The following is a 19,203-nucleotide window of genomic DNA, read 5'->3' as shown; positions in this document are numbered from 1 at the left end:
TAATCCAGCCTGGAAACACAACTTCCATGATGTAACTGAAGTCACAACCTAGTCTCGGATTGTCTTCATGCGGACGTTTAGTGTCGTCAATTTCCTTGAGGTGGCGCTTCGTATTGGTACTTCTGTGCGTTGCTGAATACCAAAAGTTGCCAATTTTGCCGAAAGTTTGTGCTACCTAAACATCTTTTTTCAAACGATTTAGGGATGGCAGGCATAATTCGTCGTGTTATTGCCTCTGCAAAGGCCCCAGCTGCCATTGGACCATACAGGTAATTTGCCTGTTTCTGTCAAAACCGCCAAAAACGACCACCCTGTTAGCTGTTTCGTCCAAGGTTAATCGCAAAATCCAAATCAATGCTCCCATTTTATTTTCAGTCAGGCAGTCCAAGTGAATGAGACCCTCTACATCTCTGGTCAGCTGGGTCTCAATCCTGAAACTATGGACTTCATTAGTGACGATGTTGCTGAGCAGACCAAGCAGGCGCTTACAAATATGGGAGCGATACTTGAGGCTGCAGGTTCATCTTACAACCAGGGTAAATGTGATGTCGCCACACTTCTGATATTGCCTGAAAGAACATGTATGGTTCTGTATAAATAATACCTACCCGCAAGTACAAATGTGTGCTGTTTGCCATGTAAATCAAAGTAACATTTACTATACTGCTAAAGGTACCTGGTACGTGTATGTTTATGTAATCTAAAAACATAAAAAGCTGTTGATCATTCAAGATCAATGTTTTCTCTTTTTTGTAGTGGTGAAAACAACAATTCTCTTGGCAGATTTGAATGACTACAAGGCAGTGAATGATATATATGCAGGATGTGAGTCAAATATTTGCATCTGTCTACAGCTTAAATTGCTTGAGAATTCGGATTTGTCACTGTCCTTTCTCACATGTTTGTTAGTTTATCACTGAAAGCCTACCATTGAAGAAATAACTCAAGTTTATTTGGCTTAAAATAAATGATGGCTCAAAGATTGCTAAAAGAATTAGTGTACAGGGAAGGCCAGCTATGGTAAAATTTCTATTTGACAAAGTTTCATTGTTTTGCTCCCAGTTCACAGTTGGCTATTATCTGGATACCCTTGTTATGTATTTTGTTCAATTTCTTTTACAGTTTTCAAAGTACCATATCCTGCTCGAGCTGCCTTTCAGTGTGCGGCACTACCAAAGGTAGGATCATTGTACTTTTTTCTTCTTGTCAATATAAATTTCTATCATGGATGTTGGCAAAACATGATACTTCAATACGGACATTTTGAAAATGGAAAATATCTAATAAAATGAATTTGATCTTTGAACCATGCATTAGAATGTAACGGCAACTTTTGAACTGAACTTTATGTTTTTGTGACCAGAATGATTGTGTTTGCATCTTGTGCAGATCTGCATCGTTGTACTGATTATGATTTTATTATTTTCAGCTTGGAAAAGTTGAGATAGAGGCTGTTGCAATCGTAGGGGACATACAAGACCAGTAACAGATGTGACAGTCATTTACAAAGAAAGCTGATTTTCCCAAACAGATTTGAGTTTGATTTACAACTAATAATGAATGGATAGAGCTTGTCTTTCCACATGAGTTAAATGTCAGTTGAGAGGGCTGAGAGGCCTTGGCTAATGTAGGAGATGTAATGGATATGTACCTGTAACTGCACCACTTCAGCAGTACAGAATGGATGTCCTTTCTGAACAAACCTTGATCCTTGTGAACCCTTTTACATTACTATGGGCCTGAGATGTAAGATACATGTAATGCATTGATTGTCTTTTCAAGTGAAAGATTTTGATTGTTTGCCATTAAAAGCCAAAACTTTACACCCTTTCAATATTATGCCAAGTGCCCTAAGCCATGTGCATTCCAATGATTTTTGGCAGAATATCAGGGCGTATAGTCACTGGAATTGTGGTTTATGGTTGATTATGCTATCATTACAGGTATAATGGCAGCAAAGCTGATATACTGATCATTCCGTAATAAAGAATCACTGGGTGAAAGATGGCAACAAATTGTTTACTTTTAATTATTTTTGTGATGGGTTGACAGTAATATTTCAATAAATGATATTGTTACAAAGATAATTGGGTTTTTCGCATCTTTACTGATAAGAAAAAAAAAAGCATGTGATAAAATAATTTGTCCCTTGGACAGATTTTCCTGTCACACCAGCTTGGAAATCTGATGAGACATGGTTGAAGGCCTTTATAAACATGAGCTTGTGTCCACACCATCCTGGAAATTTCATGAGACTCCTTGACTCGCTGAGAAACCATGTCCAGTGCATGTTGTGACTTACAGAGACAATGTCACAACCCATCACATTGGGAGACCGCTTTGGAAATTGTCTCAACTAGTTGTACCTGACGTAGTTCATGCACAACCAAGCCAAATGTTGCCTTTCTGCCATTTTGCGAAAACGGTGAGAGAAAAAGACACTGAGGAATAGCCAGCTCCACAGTCCTGCTAATCGACGTCTGCGAGATGAGACTGTCACAACCAGACTAAATGCAACAGGCAGCTCCATCGTCTTGCCATCGTGGTGAGAGAGTTGAGACTGTCACAACCAGACCAAATAGAAATTGCCAGCTCCACAGTCCTGCCAATCGACGTCTGCGAGATGAGACTGTCACAACCAGACGAGAGCTGAGATAATCTCAACCTGACCGAATGGAATATGGCCAGCTGCCCCGCCGTCTTACCAACACGGTCAGAAAGATAAGGCTGGGACAATCAGAACAAGACCAAATCAGGCCGGGCACCTCCATAATTATTATCACCCAGAAGGGACAGCCACTGTTACCCAGACTGAATGAGGCCTAGCAGCTCCACTGTCTCACCCCGCACCATAGTTCATGAGAAGGCAGCTTACATGCAGCATACTGGCAGGTGTGTTCTACTGTAAGATTGGCAAAACATTTTGTCCTCAAGGTTATACAGTGCGTCCCATTCTCTTGCATTTATTTTGCAAATCTCAAAAATCGATTGTTCCATCTTGATGGAATCAGTATCAAAGATCTTATACTTTTTTGTTCTCTATCGTCGCATTGGCGACGGGTTGGAGCAGCCAACCCCTGGTAATACTTGTTTGGTCAGCCGTTTGTTTCATCCCTCTCACCGTGTTGGCAAGAGTGTGGGGCAGCCAGCTCCAGCCCAGTCTGGTTGTGACCGACTTGTTCATTCCACCGTGTTGGCTGGAAGGTGGAAAAGCAGGTGTCATTTGGTCTGTCTGTGACAACCTTATCTGTCTCACCATGATCGCAAGAGGGTGGAGCTGCAATGGCCGATTTGGATTGGTTATGAAAATATCATCTCTCTCAGCGTTTTGGCAAGACGTCCCATTTGATCAGGTTGTGATGGTCTTATCTCTCTCATCGTGCTGAATGCAAGGTAGTGCACATGCCAATTCCCATTCGATGATCAGGTTGCGACAGTCTCATCTTCTCGGTGTGTTGGCAAATGGTTGTGCTCCCATGAGCAATTTGGTGTGGTTGTGGCAGTCTCATCTATCGCACCGTGTCGGTGACACGTTGGAGCAGACAGGCCCTGGTTCGGTCCGCTAATGGCAAAGACGGTGGAGATGCCACGGCCGATTCGCGTTGACAAGACGGTGGGTAAACCATTCCTCATTTGGTCTGGTATCGAAGGTGTTAGCTCTCTCTTCAAGACGTACATGTACAATGTTGGCAAGATGATTGTGCAGCTAGGCTATGACAGTCTTATCTGCCTTGGCAGATTTGGTCTGATCGTGGCAATATCATCTCTGGCAGTGTGGTGGAAAGGCCTCATTTTTGGTCTGGTTGTGACAGTCTTCTCCCTCTCTCAGCATGGTGGCGCAATACGGATGAGCCGACAATTGCCGTTCGATATGGTTGTGTCAGTATCATCTCTCTAACCATCACAGCGACACGTAGAGCAGTCAAGTCCTTCCTTGTTGGGTCAGCTCGTTCTGACTGCTTCATTCAGCCTTCTAATACTCTGTTACCAAGATGATTGGGAATCCATGTCCCACTCAGTCTGTTTGTGACAGTCGTGTCGCTCTCACCCTGTTGGCAAGGACGGTGGGGAAGCCAGGTCCCATTTGGTCTTGTTGTGACGGTACGATATCTCTCGTGGGTAAGACGGTGGAGATGCCAATGCCTTTAATAGTTGTGGTAGTCCAATCTGTTCCTCTATGTCGGCGACACATGGCAGTCATGCCTCGTTCGGTCTGTTGGTCGAGACTGTTCCACCTCTCTCACTGTGGTGGAAAGGCTGTGGAGCAGTGAGGGATGATTTCGTCTGATTGAGACAGTCCCATCTCTCTCGCTGTATTGACAGGATGTATGGGCAGCCCGCAGGTCCCATTCGAAGTGATTTGTGACAGTCTAGTCGTCTTATCTTTCTCAACGTGATGACAAGACGGTGAATAATTTGGTCTTGTTGAAGCAGCGTCATATCCATCACCGTGTTAGCAGATGATGGAGCTGCCTTGCTCGATTCGTCTCACCGTGTTGGCGACACGTTGGAGCACCAAGGACCAATTCGGTATAGTTGTGATAGTATTATCTCTCTCACCATGATATCAAGACGGCGGAGCTGTCACGTCACATTCGGTGTGGTTGTAACTGCCTCATCTCTCGTACATGTACAGTGTTGGCAAGATGGTGGGATAGTTAGCTAGACGGTGCTGGCAAGACGGTGGATGAACTGCCCTGACCAATTCGGTATGGCTATGACATTCTAATCTCTCCGTCACCAGGTTGTGACTCTTCTACCTCCCTCACTGTGTTGGAAAGGCTGCAAGAAAAGTCTGGGAAGATTTTGTCTGATTGTGACAGGCCCATCTCCCTCAGTGTTGGCAAGATGAAGGGGCACCAAGGTCCCACTGCGTATGGTTGTGACAATCTCGTCGCTCTCACTGTCTCGGTGACACACGTTAGAATAGCCAACCGTGTCCTGGCTTGGTCAGCTGGTCCACCTCTTTCACTATATTGGTAAGGCAGTCGGCATGGAGTAGTCAGTGATTATTTTGTCTGATGTTGACATTCCCATCACTCTAGATCACGCCGTGTGGCTGTCGATCTCATCGCTCTCCCGTTGTTGGCGGGATAGTGGAGTTGGCAGGTTTGGCTTGGTTGTGGCAGTCTCATGGCGACACGTTGGAGCAGCCAAGACCAATTCGGTCTTATATCTCCCTTACAATGATATCAAGACGGCCGAGTTGTCACCTCACATTCGTACTGGTTGTAACTGTCTAATCTCTCATACATACAACGTTTGCAGGATGGTGGGACAGTGCAGCAGGTCCCATTCGGTCCGGTTGTGACAGTCTTCATGAGACGGTGTTGACAAGACGGCCAATTCGCTCTTGCGAAGAGTCTCATTCCTTCCACCATGTTGGCAAGGACAGGTACCATTTGGTTTTGTTGCGAGTCTCATCTTTGTACACTTGTTGGCATGGTGCCACTCTAGAGTCTTGGCACCTTGTTGGGGACAAGTTTGGATGAGACGGCTCCTGCTTGGTCAGCTGGTAGCAACTTTCATCTCATCCTCAGCGTTAGCAAGTATTGGGACAGCCAGGACCCTCTTGGTCTGGTTTTGACGATCTTATCGCTCCCTCACCGTGTTTGCAAGGACAATTGGAATGCCTGGCACCATTTTGTCTCGTGACAGGGTTACCCAATGTGATGGCACTCCCACAGCTTTTCTCTCTGAACAAAACAACAACAGAGAACAACGGGATCATTTCATGAATTTGTTTATTTTCTTCAATACATACAGGCATTCTTCATTTGGAGCCACTCGTACAACAGAGTGTAGCTTCAGTGTGTTCATACCATAGTCATTCATGTGGAGGGTTTTTAGTTTAAAGGAGAGTGAAACAGTCAACACAGGAAAGCCTCCAAGGGGTATCTGATTTGTACTTAGTACAAATGTGTTTACCATCAACGGAGATACAGGATTGTGTAACGATGAAACCTAATCTTTTGAGTACTACACAGTTCAACACAAGGACAGCTACGGTCTAAGTCCAATGCTGAGATAATGCAGGTCTTGTAGTCCATACATGTACATGTGCAATACTGCTTGTGCTATCCAATGAATTACAGGTACTCCAACACTTGGCTGTAAGTTATAGCTTTGGGTGAGGTTTTAGGGGCCATCCATTACATTGGACAAGTGAAGAGCCAAGCAAACCTAGTTTTGGCAAGATGTGTGAAATGTACATAATTTACGTGAATAATATCCTGTACAACTTGCACAAATAATGGAGAGCCACCCAAACGACACTAGCTTCAAGCGTCATCTTCAAAGTAAAATCATAATAAATACATATTTAAACACTTTGGAAGCACAACCAGTTCTGACTTGAAGTCTCTCAAGAATATCAGAAGTTTTGAGCCCACCACCTCTTCCACCAAGACGTTGACAGACCCTGTAGGCTGTAGCACAGTCACTCTTGAACACATCAAGTCCTCATTCCGTCTGTTTGGATTTGCCTGGCAGAATCTGAAATACAGAGTATCATTTAGTAGGCAGAGAGTAAATACTTGATGGCTTTCTGTTATGATGTACAAATCATACGTTCACAGAGTGAGATACCAGTTTGTCAAACAATGAAGAGTCTGAAAGGGTTCTTTGAAAACTGTCAAGTCTCAAGTGTTTTTCTGCACAGGGACTTAAATGTTGTGGTGACATGAGTGTCCTGGCCAACGACCAATCACCCCAGTTCGGCTTACTTGGAAATTGCACTTGGGTGCTTATTGTATATTCTTAATTATCACATTGCTCAATAAGTTACGGATTTTGCTGTCAATCACCATCAGAGGCTGACCACGGACATAGAATACCTACCTCAGTGACAAGTCCAGCTGCTATCGTCGAACCACCGTATCGTAACATGAAGCGACCCAGATCCTTATAGTCCTTGTAGAGTTCAACACAAATTGGCCGACTCAACTCGATTTCTATCACAGCATTAGAATTTTTGACCAGACATCTAAAAAGAGGAGGCAATGAAAACATTTACCCAGTAGCACATGTAAACATTTACCCAGTAGCACATGTAGTCATTGACATTTATGATCCACTTTGGAGAGGACTGTGATAGGGTAACATCAATGCATGCAGGTGTCCTCCTCAGACTCCAGTTTTATCCTGTGCGACACAGATACTGTTTGCTCATGTTCCAGTTGAGAATCTTGGTCTGGATCAGTGGATCTTACCTTGGTCTCTTTTTAATCACTTCGCCAGTACTCTTGTGAAGTTGACTGATGAGTTTCTTGATGTGTGCCTGTTCCGTTATTGTCTGATAATGGAACACAACCTGCAAAATAATGTATCAGACATCAGAACTTACATTACTGATAGTCGACACCAGCACAGGGTTAGGGTTTTGCCTGAAATTCACTAGGGCTATCTGAGATGTGCAGTGGAAACATCAAGGCCTGTCACCTCTGGTGTCCAGGATTGGGTACACATTAACGGGGACTCTCTTCGTCAGCCGAGGTTTCCTCTGGGGTCTCCAGTTTCCTCCTACTTTCATTTGCCCAATATTCTTTACAAAGTCAAAAAATGTTCTCGTTGACTCACTCAGTCCTCAACTCAATATAAGAATCAGACTTACTGGGAAGCCTTTAGTGAGAGGCACGTCAATGTTGAAAATCACTACTCTGGCTTGAATCCTGGTGGTGGCCTGAATAGGTGTAACGACATCACATAAAATAGAGCCAACGTTCACTCTGTCCTGGTCGATGCCAGTAATTGTAAGTGAGGTATAATCTCCAGCCACGGCACATGGTACTACTTCTTCATCCAAGGCAATACCTGCAAAGTTCAAATAAAGCAATAGTGCATACATGGTTTTACACCAAAGACAACAGACTTTTCAACAATTCTTTACTAGTTCGTGGTGTCGGGGTCAGACACTTTCATAGTTTAGAAGAGAACAGGGAACTATAGTCATTTCTCAATACGTATAGATGACTCGTCTTTGATATACTCTCCATTTCCAGATTTACAGCTAAGAAGTGATTTTAACTCATAGTGGAAATGTTTACAACCAAATCAAACATATCAATTTGTTTTTATTTCTCTACATGTGGTTTGCAAGAGCAGGGATGGTTTGTGAGAGAGTTTTGTGCCCAACTCCCCAACAGAAGTTTCACAGCACCAGCAAAACTTCAGAGAAAATTCAACGAAGACCAACCTTTGACTGTAGCAGGTTCTCCTATTGGCATGGCAAGTATACGATCTCCACACTGAACACTTCCAGCTTCGATTTTCCCCGTCACAGTAAACCCACTGCCCATGCCCTTGAAAATATCTGCCACACACATCCTAAAAGGCCTATCCATTGGACGATCTGGGGCTCGGAATTTGTCTGCAATGGATGGAGTGGACATATCAAGTCTTGAGCTCATGATAGGATGTTTTCGTTCAGTATTTGCACGAGTTTAGAGTATACTGACAACAAAGCAATTATCTGTCTGTAAACCTTACCTATTTGTTGAATAAGTGTCGGACCGCTGTACCAAGATTTTAGAACAGGATCTTTACACTCTGTGAGGTTTTCACCATTCAGTCCGCTACATGGCACAAAAGATAAATCAGCTTCTTTGAAACCCGCCTGTTTTAAAAACTGGCCTAGTTTTTTAACTATTTCATTATAACGCCCTTGATCCCAGCCGACGGTATCCATTTTATTGATGGCAACAGCAATCTGGGAAACACCTGCAACAATATATGCACAATATTAGCACTCGGAATCAAATCCCTATCCCCACATCCATACCAATCCCCTCAGAGCAATAGCCTATAATAGCAAGTACACAAAGATACCGAAATTTTCCTGTGACTGGCTAGAAAGCCACACAACCCAAAGGAGGTCATCGCTGCACAAACCTGCATTCCTAGGCATGATACTATGACAAGCAATCTGAACTACCACCTCCACACTCAGCCCAACAGCTCCATCATCACTAAGGACAGATGGGGCTTTGCGATTCTTCCCCTCTGAATCACACCCCAGGAGTTGTTTCGTTTAAAATAAATAAAAACCCTCAAACAGTATTGGGATCCAATATGGACAGAATTGGCAATGTGAGAGTTGAGTATTGAGTTTAATACCTACCTAATGACCGCACCAGGAGAGCATGTTCACGCGTCTGTCCACCCATCTCGAAGCCAGTCTCGAACTCGCCCTTCGTTGCATTGACTACGAGAATGGCAACGTCGGCCTGAGCAGCACCAGTAATCATATTTGGGATGAAATCTTTGTGACCTGGAGCGTCCAAGAGTGTCACCATTTTCGTGTCAGTTTGGAAACGAGTTTGAGCAACGTCCATTGTCACACCGCGTGTCCTGTACATGCAAGTAAAGTAAGTTTTTTCAAAGACTAAGATCTGAAGTGACCTGACATCGTCACATTTCCCCTGTCAACCAGCTGAACTGGGACAAAACAAACAGAAAGACTACTGCCTTTGCTAGTGTTGATAGTCAGTCAGCCATGACATGTACGCGACAACCAGGCAAAGCAAGAACTAGACATCAAAATGGATATAAAACGTTTTCTTACCTTTCCTCTTCCGTCTCATCTAGCACCCAGGCATAAGCAAAAGATGCCTTTCCCATCTTTTTCGACTCCTGTTCATACTTGTGCATAGCTCTCTTCCCAACAAAGCCAAGCTGATATAGCACATGTCCCATCAGCGTACTCTTTCCTGCATCTACATGGCCTGCAAGAAGAAAATGAAGTTGAGAAAAAGCAGTAGGACTTCTCTTAAAAGGGACATCTTGGGCATGGGATTTCGGTGGCCAGGAAGGGGAAATGCCTATTAACCATCGTGCGCTGCCAATGGTCAAACTAATGCTTATCGCCAATGCTGATTTTTGCTTGTGATGCAAGGCTGTTTTGGTCACGACTTGAAATTTCAGGAAGACTGAAGCCCGATCATCACAATTTTTTTCTTACCTATCACAACTAAGTTTATCAAATCCTTTCCACCTTTTCTTTTATCTAATTCTTTTTGGATGTCAACCCTCTCGATTTGTTTGGATCTGGAACAGGATAGATGTAATAATCACATAAAAGATCATGCTATGTTCCAGTGATACCAACTCTTTAATACTGACATCGTACATTGCATTACACTGTAGAAAGACTTTTCACGAAACCAATATAGTTTCTGATTCCTTCATTGGGTCTCCAAATGCCACGAGTAGGTCAATGTTCATGCTATTCATAGACCGAGCATGCCAAGAGCTAGAAAAAAATTCCACACGCAATTCAAGCCTTGCTAGAGTGGCATCTTGATTAGAGAGGTTATGCATAAAGTCATGAAAGAAGGCAGTCTTTGTGATATTCAAGGTGAGGCATCTGTCAATGGAGGCCCCACAATACAAAGGAAACGTCCTTCTTTTCTTTTCTAAGACCTAAACTAAGTAACGAATTTAATAATCAAAACAGATTAGAATTTCTAACATGAACAATAAATTGATAACCCAACAAACACGGCTACATGTACATGTACAAAGACTGTGGTACATGTACATGTACAAAGACTGTGGTACATGTACATGTACAAAGACTGCGGTACATGTACAGGAGTACAGAGATCCAAAGATGGAACCATTCACCACATTAACTGGACATTTGATACATGTACAAATGTAACCTGACAAGTGCACACATGTACATGTACCTTTACAATATCTTCTTCAGGGACTGCTTTAGCAAAAAGACTTCATACAACCAAGCCATGTGGGTCATTTGGAGGACTGATTTCAAAAAGTCAAGCAATATTTAACAGGACAATCAATTAGTGATAGTCAGCACATAACATGAACAGCTTTTACCCTTGAGGACTGACTCAGTGCTGGGCGGAGAAAGTGTTTCGAAAAGCGATGCAGAAACAACTGACACAACCTACTGATCACTTCATGGTTTCTTTTGTGTTTTGGTTGTTTTTTAGGGCTAAAATGATATTTCCTGGATTTTTTAACTAGCACCAGTCCTCAAAGAGTAAAACGAAACCAAATCCAGCTAGTATGAGTATGTACATGCAAAGCATGTTAGAATGTCTCTCACCCTCTCCGCTCAGGAGTGTAATTAACAGACCCTCGACGTTCTGTATTAACAGAACCTCTCGACTGGGGAGGGGATACTGGTCTGGAAGAAATATCATCATGACATACAATTTACGAAGAAGAGAAGACATACTGGGAGGTCTTACAATGAAATTTGAAAACAAGAAGTTTACCACCCATGGACTCCCAGATGAACCCTGCTTTCCCTGAATTATTTTACCAAAAGTATAAATGCACCTGCAAAATTAATTCTGCCTGCAACAAGCACCAAGTGTAAGTTAATGGTTTAAATTAAGTGAAGCAAATTTGTGCTGAGATCAAATTCAGGAGGTTAAATGTTTTAAATCAAAATTATAAAGCCAAGAGGAACCATTCCCATACATTATTCAGATGAAGAACCAATGTAACTATAAACCAATATATTTAATCACTATGATGAATAAGGTAAAATTCCCACGCATGAATTTCCCTACTCACTTTGAAGAGCTTTTGGCCGGTGTCAGGAGAACACTATCTGAAGAACTTTTCTGCGTCACGCCATTGCTGCTGGACTTTTTCACTGACAACGGACTCCTTGAAGCCGCCTCCATAGGAACATCAACAATGTCTGACAAATCATGGAATTTTTCACTTTCGCCTGAGCGTTTTTGCATTGTTCCACCGTCAACTACTGCTTCAAAACCAGTAGTAGTTTTCTTCTTTCCATTTGAGAAAGTCATTCTAGCGATATTATCTGAGACAGCATTGGTGTTTCCCGCTCGTACTGGACTTGAGGTGGCATCGTGATTTCTGGCACTCACTGGGTGTGGGTCGAGTTTGAAGTCAGGGTTGAAGCCAGCACCTAAAATATTCAAGGAAGAAAGAGTTACCACAAAAAGTTCACTTGGACATCAGATTAGAGGTCCATGTACCGGTAATCTTGAGGCCAGTCTATCTAATTCTTGCATCGATAGTGTCGCTATATCAAAAGACTTCTGCATGGTCGCCACTGAAACCTCTCTTGGAAGCAACCAGGAGCAGCAACCCACAGGTTCAGTAGACATGGTAGATTGACCTTTGAATATCAAGTGAATACAACTTACTATCTTTGCCCCTGGTAAATGCAGCCTTTTGTCTGTTCTTGACAATGTCGTCTGGTGATGGCGTCAAAAAGCCAAAAGGTTTCAAATCATTTTGTGAATCTGTCACCTTCTTTTTGAGCGACGTTTGCCGCGTGTAAGAAAACACAGAATGGGACGGATCTCTTTTAAACAGCCTAGCCTCAATTGGTGTTAGCTGCCTTGTTTGAGATTTTGAACACAAAATTGTTGCAAAAAGGGAAGGTTTCCGGAGTATTTCTTTTGGAATTTTGATTTGTTCCTGAGAGGTGGGTCGATGTCCACTAAGGGAGTCAGTTAGATTTGAATCGGTGGGTGGTGCATCTACATCCATTGGGCTTGGACGCGCATGCTTGGTAGGGTTTGTTCGTTGGGATACAGAGAGATGTAGGCCAGGCAAGTCTTTTGGTTTTGCACCCAAGTTAGGCGTCAGGTGTCTGGAAGAAAGATCTGCAAGTGACATTCCCGGAGATGAGTGCACCATTCCTCCCGAATTAGACATCTGGTGTTTGGAAGCCAGATCTGCAAGTGACATGGCCTGTGATGAAGGCATCATTCCCCGAGAGTTGGATGTCTGGTGTTGGGAAGCAAGATCTGCAAGTGACATGCCCTGAGAAGGCAGCATCATTCCCCCATGACTAGACGTCTGGTGGTTAGAAGCCAGATCAGCAAGAGAGAAGCCACTGGACGGTGGTGTGAGCTTCAACGACTGCATAGACTTGAGAAATGGAATGCTCTTTGCCTCTGCCTTGCGCTTTTCTGAGCTGTCACAAGTACTGGTATCTGATGTGTCATCTCTGCCAGACTCATCTAATCTCAATCCCTTAAACGTTGTCTCAAATGGCTTGTCTGTGGTCCCATGTTTTTGTGCGAGTGCTGCCAAACTTATTCCTCTGGGAGGTCCTGAAGACAGGCTACTTCCGGAATGCTGCGTCCCACCACTATGCTCCTCAGCCAGAGCTGCTAGTGATATAAATTTTGTGTTGCTGGAAGTCAATCCTAATCCAGTAGAACAAGAAGAAAAAGCTGCCACATTTTGTGCACTACTACCAGTACTGTTCAAGTTAGGAATGCCAGAATTGACACTTTGCTGTTGTGCTAAGTTTGCCAAGGATATTCCTGAAGTTAACAGTGGACGATTACAGCTTACCGGTAGCTTTCCCGAGCTGCTTTTCACACCCTGGGCTAACTCACTTAACGAAAGTCCACTTTTTACTGGTGGAGATGAACCAATATCCAATTCCAAAGTCTTTTGGTCCCTTGATAATGTCATTTGATTTGAATCAGAAGAAGCATCTATTAAATCTGTCCCAGAGATGCCTAATTTCAAAATGGTTCCTCCTTTGCTTTGTCTGTTATTCTGTTTTTGATCTACACTGTTCTCTCGACTGTCACGATTCGTATTTAGCTCTGCCAGGGAGGATTGCACAGCACCAGAAACTGACAGAGCACCTTCATTTCCCTCAGCACAAATAGAATCCGAAATTTCACCACGATTTTCAGGTAAAAGAGGGCAAGGGTTTGATTTTGGAAAAAATTCAGTCAATAAATTAGGATTTTTGAAAGTAGGTGGGGCATTTTTTTCAATTTTTTTGAACCCAGGCGGTGGATTACTAATTTTGATTTTAGCTGCTTTTCCCAGCCCTGGCGGAGGTTTCACACCATGGTCTACTTTTTGTGTTGGGAATGAGATATCAGGGTCAGAGTCTTCACCACAATCGTCATCTTACCTTACCAATGGAGACAAAAGGTTCATACAATACCGGACGGCGATAGGTTTGATACGAAGATTTGGTATCCGATGGCAAATCGATGCCGCAGGCAGCAGGAATTGGAAGAGAAAGAGGAGACAATGAATAAGCAAATTGAATACCACTGACCATTATACTGGGTACAGGTTCTACGAAAATGAAGGGGTTTAAAGTATTCATCACGTGATCACCAAAAAATAGAAAGCACTGAGGAAAAGTAACTTAGTTATAAAAGAACAAGCAAGATACTCCAGCCTCTTATCATTGATAATCTATAATTTACAAGTATGCTCAATGTCTCGATTTCAATGCTCACCTTTATTTCTCCTGTTAGGCCGCGGTTCCCTCTGTGGTTTAGGAGCTTCAGTGGGTTTATTCTCTGAATTGAAAAGCAGTAGGCACTTTGTTTGTAAAATGAGAACAATAACTAAATTCCATGTACCTTGCTTATCAAAGATGGTATCTAACGCAACATCAGAATTGAAATCATTCTTTAGGATGGTGTCAACAAGAATATCAAATTACCTTGCTTATTAAAGAGGGTATCTAAGGCAACTTCATAATTGAAATCAGTCTTTATGATTGTGTCAACAAGAATGTGTTCAGGGGTAGAATCGCCAACCACATTGCGGACTTCTTCAAGACAAGAATTGAGGCGTGCTGAAGTCAAGAAAGAAGAATAAATCATAAAAGATCAAACACCCCAAGCAAATTTCATATTGATTTCAAATGGAGTTCAATACAACTCTTCAATACAGGCAAATATGACATCAGCTCCTTTGAATTTGCCTTTAGTCAGGCCAAAGCAATTTAAAGAAACAGAGTGGATTTTAGTGTGAAGTCTTAGCAGACACACATTTTGCCTTCACATTCAGAATGTTTGCTTCAAATCACGATACATAGGTACTGTTTATTTCTTATAGCCAATAAGTGCTGATTTACAAATCAGTCTTCGCCTAACCTTGGTCAAATTCATTTAGAACAGGCCGTCTATAATTTCCTGAATCATTAAGCACTTCATGTTCACTGTCAGACTCTAGGTCTCCTTCACCCTCCTCAGGAATCTCTGGCTGACCAATGAAGGAGGCCAGATTATGACCACTGTCCCTGTTGAAGGTGAACTGGGCAGCTGAAAGATATAATAAGAGAAGCCTTATTCATTTCTGTGTCATTTCAAAGAATTGCTTATGTGCAACTACGAGGTGGATTCTAACCCAACTGACAGGTCGAATTATTGGAAGAAACAAACTACAATGAACCTAATTGGATGTTTTTGTATCCAGTGGTGTTGACATAGATTAGAAATGTCATGTTGCAGGAGTGAGTGAGGTATCCAGTTTCACGCCACATCAATCATTCAAGGTCTGTACATTCATTGTTGCCGGAGTTTCAAAACACAATGCATGAACTCCACTGTCATTATTTATAAAGTCAGGCAGCAACTTTTCTAAACATGAAGCAATAACTCAGGAAAGTCAACAAATCACAAAAGGCTGTTTTTTTGTAACATTTTAAAGCCTACCAGTTCCAGGGGAAATACAATAATCATCCTCCACAGAATGTCCATACACATCGTCATAATCATATTCTGAAATTGGAGGAAAAAGAAGCATGAAGTATGCACATATGGGAGTATGATGGGCCTGAAGCTAGAGACTGAATCAGAACACATTCCTTATAATAAGTAGCTTGTTGACAGTCAATAATGACTGAAGTGTCAATCTGTATTTGTCTTGACCATGCAACCTGCTCTAAATGAGATAATAATTATGACTATCAGGCGCATAGCCATTTTCTGTCAGATTTCAATCTCCTGTTCTGACGAGACGCGGAGTTTGATTGACATGATGAGCATTTTTTATGGCATGTATGGGTACGAGTATGCCATGGTCTCATTCTGGCTTTCAGTTTCAAATCAATGTTGTATCTCCGACTCCTGGCCCTGGGGCTTAAGACTGTCACTTAAGTAACACTGGGTCTATGCTAGTTGTAGTAAGCCCCCCTTTAGGAGGGGCTCTTAAGATACACGTGTGTGCGGGAGTAGATAATGTAAATGAATGATGAGAAATAAAGAGAGATTGTATATCCTACAAACAATTTTTTTTGGTATTTTTCTGAATTAACTCCGTTGAGTTTACCGATTTCTCCGCGATCTTCCGGTGGTGGTTGCTATCCCATTTGTTGAAATTAATTTAAATCTTCATGGGAATTCGCTACATCATATGCCTAAGAAAATGGCCAATTATATTAATATTTTTATTAGAGAAATATCCGTCCTAAATAATGACAGAAAAGGGTGGTTTATTTCAATTTTGTGTCGACATGATGGAGGTCACGTGACATAAAAACAAAACAATCGCACACACCCGTCCAAAAAAGGCACTTTAAGAAAAACAAATACGTTTTTCCAGCTTAAAACCACACTGACGACTAAGTTATATTGGTCTTCTGCCCAAATCTGAAGTATCAAAATGAATTACAAACTAGAACTAGCTCTATTTAGCAAAAGTTGCGTGAAAAATTCGGGTGAGCGACATTCTGCACCCTAGCGGCCAATAATTAAACTACTTTCAGCCGTCTGCTCCGGTCTCGTTAGGGAGTTTTTCCCAAATGTACGCGATGATGACGTGCCCGATTAACAGGACGTAACATCTATTTTAAAATGCGTTTCCAAAGTGAATGCATGAGGACAACCTATTTGTGTCGTATATCACTGGAAACGCCCGATTCCCGTGAATAAGGACAATCACAATGTATTACATTACCGAAACAAAAATGTGTCGGAAGGAACTATATGGATGGTCCCATCGCACCCCCCCTCCAGCAGTATGACACAGAAGGGCTAGTTGACTGTCCACCGGGGGGGTTTGGGGGGAGCTTCCCCCCAACGCACTGGTAAAAACCTATGTCGACGGAGGGGGGTTTGGGGGGTGTCCCCCCATTGTAACAGCAGTAGTTGTTAGAGCTTGCACTTAACATATGCTCGTAGGGGGGTTCGGGGGAGCTCCCCCGACCTAAAGGGGGGCTCACTAAGTTCTTGACTTTACATATTAGGTCTGTCTGTGTACTGTATTGTATGTCTACGAAAAAGAGTCTTTTTGAGTACGGATTTTGACATTTTTCAAAGAACTGTATAAACAATATAGACCAATACAAGATACTGACCATCCGCTATATTCATAGAGCGGACATTCCTGTGTCGAGACATGGCGGATATGGCTCGTCAAATTGATTAGTGAATATAAAATTCTAAGTTTGTTTTTAAGAAAGAATGAACAAATCCAGAAATTTTCTCCGCCATTTTGAAAAGGTCGAGTCGACGGCTATGCTATTATATATCCCAAATGAAATCTGAAGAATGTTAAAGAATAAAGACAAAATACGACAGTTAAAATAGAAGTAAGTGAGTATTTAGTCTCATATCATTTGTGCCAAAAATGTTAAATCAGGATCGCCGCAAATGTTTAATACGAATCGATGTCCAACAGAAATTCGGTGCGATCCATTGCCTAGAGATGGCGCTGCGAAATTTTTGTGGGACTGGCACCACTGTAAATAATTTCAGTAACCGATACCGTAATGTAGGTATAGACCAATACCACACGAATCGATGTCAAACAGGAATTCGGTGTGAGCCTTTGCCTAGAGATGGCGCTGCAAAATTTTTGCGGGACTGGCACCAAATTTCAGTAACCGATACCGTAATGTAGGTATGGATTCTTTTGTAACGAAATTTAAGGGTCCCCTGGGGGAACATGGGTATATACCGGTACACATGAGACTCCCGTGGCAGTCCATTGCGTCATATAGGCCTATAGCCTAGCCTATGAATCTCAGCTCCTTTTGGACTGTGACGAATTCGTAGGGCTGCACGATTAGTCGACGGGCATCGCTGTAGGCCCCTAACGAAACTGTAAGAGATGCAATTTACGCTTCTTTCGATGTCACTAAAGACTACAGTATTTTCATTCATTTCAATGACTAAAGCTACTCTTGGATATGATGTTTCATATGTAAATAGGCCTACAGCGACTAAAGATATATATGTGATATGACACTCCGGACGCAGTGGAACGGCCTCCTCCCGTTGCCCGGTATACCGCATCATGAACCTCAGACCGAACACGCAGTATATCGTGTGCGAGGGGATGGTGGAGGATACGTCTGACTCTGGATTTTCGAGGATTGGTATACCATGAGGAGAGGTGAGACGATCAGGATGACGAACGATGGTGTTTCCAATGTCGCTGCACTGCCTTATACTCTATACTTTGAGATAAGATGGTAACTCTGAGAATCGATATAGGGGCCTACAATGTTGGTTTAATATCCGTAGATTGTATAACGACGTAACTGGTATACACGCATCTTATCTTCCTATCCTTTCCGACGTTTTGTCTCTTTCGGACATTTATGAAAAATGTTTGTAAAATCAGTTCTGAATCTCTTACACGAAATGAAGTAAAGGAAGAAGTTGATTGAGCAGCTTATTGCATAAAAATCGGTCGTTATCGCATAAGACAGTGCCCGTAGTTTTATTTGTGAAACACTCAGTTGATAGAACAAGCCATAAATATACCAAACGGTAAACTGAATAACATAAGGCGTGGCCAGGACCAAGAAGGTCAAGGTTACAAGCGTTACCATGGTGATGATCATAGTCTCTTCCAGGTTGTCATTGTTACCTAAACCGACCAACTCTGATTTGGTTTTCTTGCGTATGCGGAGTTTGCCGACGATGCAGGCGTTAAGAAATGCAAGTAATGGTAGAGGTAAAAGATAAGATAAAACGGAGTGAACCGTCTCATACATGACGTATAAACGCGGAGACACCATCAGGCTACACTCAAAACCAATTGCAAGGTCATCTTTTCCTGGAACACGGTTATAAATCAGGTCGGGTAAGGCCAACACGAAGAATACTACAGTTGTGACGGCAAGGTAAATCTTTGCTGCCCTGAATGTTGTCCAAGAGGCCGCCTTCAACGGGAAGACAACAGCCACAAATCTTGTAAAAGAGATTGCAATTACGGCCCAAGACGACAACTCTGGTGCAAAATTCGATGCGAAACTCACTATGGCGCAAAATGGATCACCGAGATTTGAAATCAATATGCCCATTAAGACTTCCGAGAGGGTAATCCCGACACCTATGACTATCACTGTGTCAAGAATTGCAAGGACTCTGAGGTAGAGACAGCTGACGTGTCGCCTGTACTGCGGCGACGATAGCACAATCAAGACAAAAATGTTGCTGACGGCGCCGCAGACTACAGTGATCG

At 42.6% G+C, this 19,203-nt stretch overlaps 2 protein-coding genes across 4 annotated transcripts; one reads left to right on the top strand and one right to left on the bottom strand.

Annotated features, from left to right (window-relative positions):
• The first annotated feature begins 111 nt into the window (after positions 1 to 111).
• Positions 112 to 2,087, top strand: LOC135485853 (2-iminobutanoate/2-iminopropanoate deaminase-like). Its single transcript, XM_064768168.1, has 5 exons — positions 112 to 269; positions 376 to 536; positions 757 to 825; positions 1,123 to 1,178; positions 1,430 to 2,087. Exons 1-5 carry the CDS (start codon positions 205 to 207, stop codon positions 1,484 to 1,486), a joined length of 408 nt encoding a protein of 135 aa, XP_064624238.1. The 5' UTR covers positions 112 to 204; the 3' UTR covers positions 1,487 to 2,087.
• Positions 2,088 to 5,727: 3,640 nt separating this feature from the next.
• Positions 5,728 to 17,229, bottom strand: LOC135485936 (HBS1-like protein). Of its 3 annotated transcripts, XM_064768333.1 has the most exons (17): positions 17,087 to 17,229; positions 15,444 to 15,509; positions 14,883 to 15,050; positions 14,447 to 14,581; positions 14,238 to 14,300; positions 12,156 to 13,895; positions 11,551 to 11,914; positions 11,075 to 11,155; positions 9,959 to 10,044; positions 9,563 to 9,722; positions 9,119 to 9,348; positions 8,488 to 8,718; positions 8,195 to 8,368; positions 7,613 to 7,812; positions 7,212 to 7,312; positions 6,841 to 6,985; positions 5,728 to 6,495 (listed from the first exon to the last, which is right to left on the bottom strand). In XM_064768333.1, exons 1-17 carry the CDS (start codon positions 17,127 to 17,129, stop codon positions 6,463 to 6,465), a joined length of 4,020 nt encoding a protein of 1,339 aa, XP_064624403.1. In that variant the 5' UTR covers positions 17,130 to 17,229; the 3' UTR covers positions 5,728 to 6,462. The 3 variants fall into 3 exon arrangements, with proteins under 3 accessions (XP_064624403.1, XP_064624404.1, XP_064624405.1); XM_064768334.1 differs by lacking the exon at positions 11,075 to 11,155; XM_064768335.1 differs by lacking the exon at positions 12,156 to 13,895.
• Positions 17,230 to 19,203: the final 1,974 nt, after the last annotated feature.

The sequence above is a fragment of the Lineus longissimus genome, chromosome 4 (genome assembly GCF_910592395.1).
Source record: "Lineus longissimus chromosome 4, tnLinLong1.2, whole genome shotgun sequence".
Lineage (NCBI taxonomy): Eukaryota > Metazoa > Nemertea > Pilidiophora > Heteronemertea > Lineidae > Lineus > Lineus longissimus.
This window is presented reverse-complemented; position numbering and strand designations above follow the sequence as displayed.

Bases quoted from the DNA above. Each gene is read 5' to 3' on its own strand.
- LOC135485853 (XM_064768168.1), top strand. From the start codon at position 205: ATGGCAGGCATAATTCGTCGTGTTATTGCCTCTGCAAAGGCCCCAGCT. The intron at 270-375 runs GTAATTTGCCTG...TTTTATTTTCAG, and splicing joins GCTGCCATTGGACCATACAG to TCAGGCAGTCCAAGTGAATG. The intron at 1,179-1,429 runs GTAGGATCATTG...TATTATTTTCAG, and splicing joins AGTGTGCGGCACTACCAAAG to CTTGGAAAAGTTGAGATAGA.
- LOC135485936 (XM_064768333.1), bottom strand. From the start codon at position 17,129: ATGTCTCGACACAGGAATGTCCGCTCTATGAATATAGCGGATG. The intron at 15,051-15,443 runs GTAGGCTTTAAA...TATATCTTTCAG, and splicing joins TTGTATTTCCCCTGGAACTG to CTGCCCAGTTCACCTTCAAC. The intron at 13,896-14,237 runs GTGAGCATTGAA...TGGTAAGGTAAG, and splicing joins GCCTAACAGGAGAAATAAAG to ATGACGATTGTGGTGAAGAC.